The following is a 6,423-nucleotide window of genomic DNA, read 5'->3' as shown; positions in this document are numbered from 1 at the left end:
AAAGGGAAAGGTGAAGGGATTAGGAAGCAGCTGGTAACCACAAGATGGCCTCAGGGTTTTTTGAAAATTAATTTGGGGAACGTATTCAATAATGTTGTAAAGATTTTGTTGGGTATCCGATGGACATGCGTCCTATTTGGGAGACCACCTCAGGGATACTGTGGATGCCTGATCATGGCATTGTACACCAGAATCTAAACATTAATGAATGCCAACTATAATTTTATATATATAATGTGATGACTCAGTGTGAGGTCGGAGGGATAGTGGATGGGGGGTGGGGGGTTCACAGTGTGAGGGATATAAATGATGAACGCCTAAGTATTACCTTGTCTTGTACAGCTGAAACTAATAAATTTAAAAAAATTTAAAAAAAACAGTAAAAAAAAAAGAATTTAAGGAAGGATTTCAATTGTGGCTGCAGATGGCAACCCTATGTAAATTTTTCTCCTTCCCAATATTCCACCGTATACCTTGATGGCTGAGGCCTAGGATTTAGCCCAAGTACTTTGGTAACACTCCCAGAAAATACAGCAGCTGACCTCTGTTCCTGGTCAAAGTGTTTGGGTGATGCTTCTTCAAACCCCCTAAATAATCAGGTCCTGTTCTGATGTTGGTGTTCCCACGTTGTAGGGCCCCAACCAGTTCTGACATACTGCTAAATGAAGAAACAGGAAATAAAATTATTTCTGTCTCATGAGCTTCATTGTCATCTGTTCCCCATGCTAGTGCACTTTGACTCTAGGCGTACTTGTTGAGTGGCTGTTACGCAAATTTACTTTGTATTTTCAGTCCTCTGAGCCTTTTGTGATGCTGATCCCTCAGCGTAAAATGAATGCCGTTATAAATCCTTCCCATCCTATTTGTCAGTGAGAGATCAATTCCTCCTTGAAGCATGTACTCCCAATCCAAAACACCTCAGACTAAGTTGTAGTCCAGAGTTTGCTCCTTCTTCTGTGTTTGCATCATATGTTAATTATCACCATAGAGCATGTAGTTCTATCTACGTCATAGGAGTCGTTTTTCATAAATTGGTCTAAACATTGTATGAAAGGCAGATGGTGTGACAGAAAGTACTTATGCTTGCGACTGTGACATACGTGGATTCAAATCGTGGTCTCTTCCACTGTTGCTACCTGATTGGACAGGTAAATTCAGCCCTCTGACTCAGTTTCCTCATCTGTAAAATTAAGATTTAGCTACATCATATGTGGGGTTAAGTGATTGAATATGGGGAAAGTGAGCGCATTAGGAACGGTGCCTGGTATGTGACCAGTGTTCCATAAGGGTTAGTTCTCATTGCTCTCAGCATTTGAGCCTACCGCACAGTGGGAGGTCCCCACGGAAAGGGATGGTCTTTATGTTTGTGGTCTGGTGTACCGTTAGCACACAGCACTGTCCCTAGCGTGTGCCAATGCTGAAGAAGTACTTGTTAAATGGGTGGATGAAGTAATGAATTCGTAAAAGAATGCTCGTCCTGTTTCTCCTGTCCGAAGCCTCTACTGACTGTTAGCACGGTGCCTTACACCTCACAGGACAACTTCAGGTGGAGACTCACTGAGCATCTCCTATCTGTCCCCTCTTTGCTTGACCTCTGTTTGTTATCTCCTTTCTTGAATTCTCTTCTCTAACAAGTCCGGGTTCAGTAGCAAGCACTTCAAACAGAGTGGTCTGAGGGGCGGAGGTAAAGGCTGGAGCCGGGACAGGAGAGGGGCGTGGCCAGCACGCCGCAGAACCTGTCTGCGCCTGCGTAGACTGCGACAAAACTCAGAGCTCTGAGGCTTGCGGTCACTGCTGGCTGGTGTTTGTGTAGAAAGGTCTCTCCTCTCACCAGGTCCCTAACTCCTGGTCCGCCCAGCTCCCGTGTGTCTGACCTAGGCTTTTTGCCCAGGCGCTGACACACCTACCATCCTCTCTCCAACGGATCGCTGGCCGCCCCGTTCCTGCTCCTGTCTCCTGGAATCATGCCTCTGGTAAGCCAGAATGCGCGCCACGGCAGTGCAGAGACCACTGCAGATTACGGCGACGGCTGGGGTGAGATGCAGGCCACTAACACCTCCGGGTCCCCTACCTCCATGCTAGCTCCCGATGACCCCCAGGGCCCTCTGGCGCCAGTTGAGCCTCAGAGTACCAGCGCTTCCCAGGCAGCGCAGGACCCGAGTGACCTCGAGGTCCTGATCGACGAGCAGTCCCGACGTTTGGGGGCGCTCAGGGTCCACGACCCTCTAGAAGACAGGTCGATTGCTTTGGTGAATTTCATGCGAATGAAAAGCCAAACCGAGGGGTTTATCCAGCAGACAGAAATGCTGGAGTTCCTCAGAGAATACTCAGATCAGTTCCCTGAGATCCTCAGACGAGCCTCAGCCCACCTGGATCAGGTGTTTGGGTTGAACCTGAGGGTCCTTGATCCTCAGGCTGACACCTACAACCTAATCAGCAAACGGGGTCTGCAGACCACTGATCGGATTGCAGAATCCCTGGACATGCCAAAGGCAGGTCTCCTGGCTCTGGTCTTAGGCCACATCCTTCTGAATGGCAACCGGGCAAGAGAAGCCTCCATTTGGGACCTGCTTCTCAAAGTTAATGTATTGGATGAGCCCCAGAGGATCAATAACCTCTTTGGGAACACAAGGAACCTACTCATTACCGACTTTGTGCACATGCGGTTCTTGGAGTACTGGCCAGTGTATGGCACAAATCCCCTCGAATTTGAGTTCTTATGGGGCTCCAGAGCCCACAGGGAAATCACAAAGATGGAAGCCCTGAAGTTTGTGGCAGAGGCCCATGATGAAGAACCCTGGAGCTGGCCAGAAAAGTATAGCAAAGCCCTGGAAGCTGACAAGGCCAAAGAGAGAAGCCAGGCTGCTGGCTTAGAGTTCTGGTCAGAGGACACTATGAACGATAAGGCCAATGAGTTGGTCCAGTTGGCCATTAATGTCACTGAGGAGTTGCTGCCTATACATCAGGATGAGCTACTGGCTCACACTGGCAAAGAATTTGAGGATGTGTTCCCAAATATCCTCAGTCGAGCTACTCTAATCCTTGATTTGTTCTATGGCTTCTCTCTGATTGAGGTTGACACCAGCGAGCACATTTACCTCCTCGTCCAGCAACCAGAATCAGAAGAAGAGCAGATGATGCTAGAGAGCCTGGGGAGACCCACTCAAGAATATGTGATGGCCATCCTGGGCTTGATTTTCCTCATGGGCAATCGTGTCAAGGAGGCCAGCATTTGGAATTTGCTCTGTAGATTTGGTGTGGACATGGGGAGAAAGCATGCCATCACCTGCAAGCTTATGAGGCAGCGCTATTTGGAATGCAGGCCACTGTGCTACTCTAACCCAATTGAATATGAGCTTCTGTGGGGTCCTCGAGCTCACCTTGAAACCACCAAAATGAAAGCCTTGGAGTACATGGCCAGGATTTACAGAAAGCGACCACAGGACTGGCCAGAGCAGTACAGGGAGGCTGTAGAAGATGAGGAGGCCAGAGCCAGATCTGAGGCAACTGCCATGTTCTTCTTTGGCCCCATGTGAAGTCTGGGGGAAATGTATCACTTCAGTTGGGTGGCATCAATTAAAGGGGCTCTGGGTAAATGGGCAGTGGGGTCCCAAATCAGAAGTCAGGCTGGGTCGGGGTTGGAACTACACATTGTGCTTGCTATAAATGTTCCATTTCTGACAGTACTTCTTCCTCTTAATATACCCTTCAATTAGGTTCATGATCAGTTGTCATAAATGAAATTGCTCATTTACCATCCCTGTCTGCTCCAGTATCAAAGTTCAGATAGCTATGTAAAAGTATATTGGTAATATTTACATCTGTCTGTGACGTGGAAAACAATATAAAGTTGTTCTTAACCATTTCAAACAATCAGTAAAATGGTCTGATACAGGAGTTAACTAACAATAGTGACAACACACACACACACACACACACACACAACAAAAGCACAGAATCACGATCTGTGGTGGATGACCTCCCTTTGTGTGTACTGTTGTATAAAAAGAAAAAAATGACTGGCATTTACCTGTATTTGCTTTGCTGTTTCAGAGTGTAGTGAAAAATAAAAACACAATGAATTAGACTCCATGCTTAAGCACTCTTTTATTCAACAAACATTTATTGATCACCTGCCATAGTCCAAGCACAGTGCTTTGTGCTGGGAATATAAGGGTAAAGAAGAGCCAGCTGAGCCCCAGGGATTAAGGCGAGGGCCATGGATGCAAACCATCAATTATATTATTGCAAGTAGTATAATAGGGGTAGCTGGGTGCTATGAGTCCACAGGAGTAAGTCCCAAGTAAACTTTATGTGCTGGGAGAGGACAGTGGAGAAGGTGATGGGGACAAGAAGGGCTGGGGAAGGGGCACTGGTGTCAATCAAAGGATGAATGGGGGGGGTGGTCAGGGCTGGTGGTATAGAAGGCTGGGAACAGGTTGTCCTTTAGTGATTTGTTTTGTAAGACCTGAGGTTGGGGATAGGAGGGAAGGATGGTTCATGAAGTCAGGGGGGATTTACAAGTAGCTCAGAAAGACTCTTGAGCACGAGAGGGAGTGGGAGAGAAATAACAAAGGTCCATAGCCTCAGAGAGGAAGTTTTGGAAAGTAACGATGGCTCTCCTGAAGGCCTCGCATCTTGGGTCAGACCAAACAGTCTACCTGGAGGACCTCCACAGTTTATTTCTGCAACCCCGTTGTTAAGGTCAGTGGTACTATATTGGCTTTCTTCATCTTGATCCCTCTTTGCAGATGATAACCCTGCTCGGAGCTCCCCCCAATACTTCTCTAGAGAGCCGGCAGGTAATAACTCCTGTAAGGGAGCTCTAGCTCAGTAGTGGATATTATATGTAAAGTCACCTATGACAGCACGGGGTGGGGGGAGAGCAAAGGTAAAGGGCTGCCTACCAGGGGTGTAGGTTTAACACTTCATCACCTGTTGGCACCCATAAGCTTTCTGCCCTTTCATCCATTCAATCACTAGGGGCTACCCTCAACTGCCACCTCCTACCAGATTGGGAGAGTGTTAGAAGACATTGCTTACATTTCTCTCAGCCACATTTCTCTCAGTTCCATCTCACCGGGAGAAGGAACAGGAAGAGAGGATATACCCAATATACCCTTTTGGGCCTCAAATCCCGCAGCTGTGCAGAAGCCAAATTAGAGCTGCCTGCTTGGGGACGCTGCTGCTCAGTTGCACTTTACGGTCTCCTGGAAGATATAGTCCCACTACATGTCAGTTAATCGGACGTGTCATAGCATTAGCAATATGAGGAATACTGAATGCTAAGGTCGGGATTTCCAGTGACGAGAATATGAGCTAAAGGGGTTCTGGAAAATGCAGTGTGGTGGAGTTGTTAGGCAGGAGGGTATCTAACTCAAAATCTGTGATGTGAAGTAGGATCCTGCCTACCTGCCAAAGTGACAGCCTCTCATTCTTCAGCCTCTTTGGACCCTTAATCTGTATGTGTTTGTGAGGCAGGGAAGGAGGGGCAAACAGGTTAAGGTACTGAATTTGTCCTGCTCTGATTTTTTGGATTGGTGCTGTTTCTGGATCCTAAAGCACATCAGCTTTTCTGGGGACACTATTAGAAAGAAACCCGCCAAGGAGAATGTGTAGCATCTGGAATAACAATAGTGTAAAGCTGCCAACTTTTTTTAGCACTAAATTTGTGACAGACACTGTGCTGGGGTTTTCAGTTCCTTTAGCTTTAATCTTTCTGTTTGCCATTATAGGACACTGAGGCTTAAGTAATATGCCCAAAGTCACACAGCCAGTCAATGAGACCTGGGATTGGACTCAGGATGCCTTTTGTTATGGTTTTCACTGTTTCCAGTGCACTGTGATATGTTCTCCCTCGAATTTGATGACTCTCAAGAAATACAAGGAAAGGGGGTGACCAGATGGCTCAGTTGGTTAGAGCGCGAGCTCTGAACAACAGGGTTGCAGGTTCAATTCCCACATGGGACAGTGAGCTGCATCCTCCACAACTAGACTGAAGGACAATGACTTGGAGCTGACGGGCCCTGGAAAAACACACTGTTCCCTGATATTACCAATAAAAAAAGAAATAATAATAATAAAAGAAATACAAGGAAGGGCTGCATGCCAGGGTAGGAGGGACAAGACAATAGCCCTCCAAAGGAGAGTGAAAGTGAGGCTGAAATTTCTCCAGACTCTTCCTTGTTCCATCATTTGAGCTCCATGAGAGCTGTCTAGCTGTCTAGGTGTACAATATACACTTATGTCCAATCTTCCAATCTTCCTACTCTGTCCTATGAGTGTTCCTCAAACTATGCTTGGGAATAAATATTAGAGGAACACACACAATGTCTGCCTCACTTACCAAACTGGAGAAACAGACACTGTGCTAGTTCGTTGAGGCAGTTGTAATGACAGCAACTGGAAGGTTACATAAAGAAA

General features: G+C 46.8%; 1 protein-coding gene across 1 annotated transcript; it reads left to right on the top strand.

The window, feature by feature from the left end:
• The first annotated feature begins 1,765 nt into the window (after positions 1-1,765).
• Positions 1,766-4,087, top strand: MAGEE2 (MAGE family member E2). Its single transcript, XM_081043415.1, has one exon. The coding sequence runs from the start codon at positions 1,965-1,967 to the stop codon at positions 3,534-3,536; it is 1,572 nt and encodes a 523-aa protein (XP_080899541.1). The 5' UTR covers positions 1,766-1,964; the 3' UTR covers positions 3,537-4,087.
• Positions 4,088-6,423: the final 2,336 nt, after the last annotated feature.

This window comes from Rhinolophus hipposideros (assembly GCF_964194185.1).
Source record: "Rhinolophus hipposideros genome assembly, chromosome: X".
NCBI classification, from domain to species: Eukaryota; Metazoa; Chordata; class Mammalia; order Chiroptera; family Rhinolophidae; genus Rhinolophus; species Rhinolophus hipposideros.
Note: the sequence above shows the minus strand (reverse complement) of the source record. Positions and strands in the feature narration are given on the sequence as shown.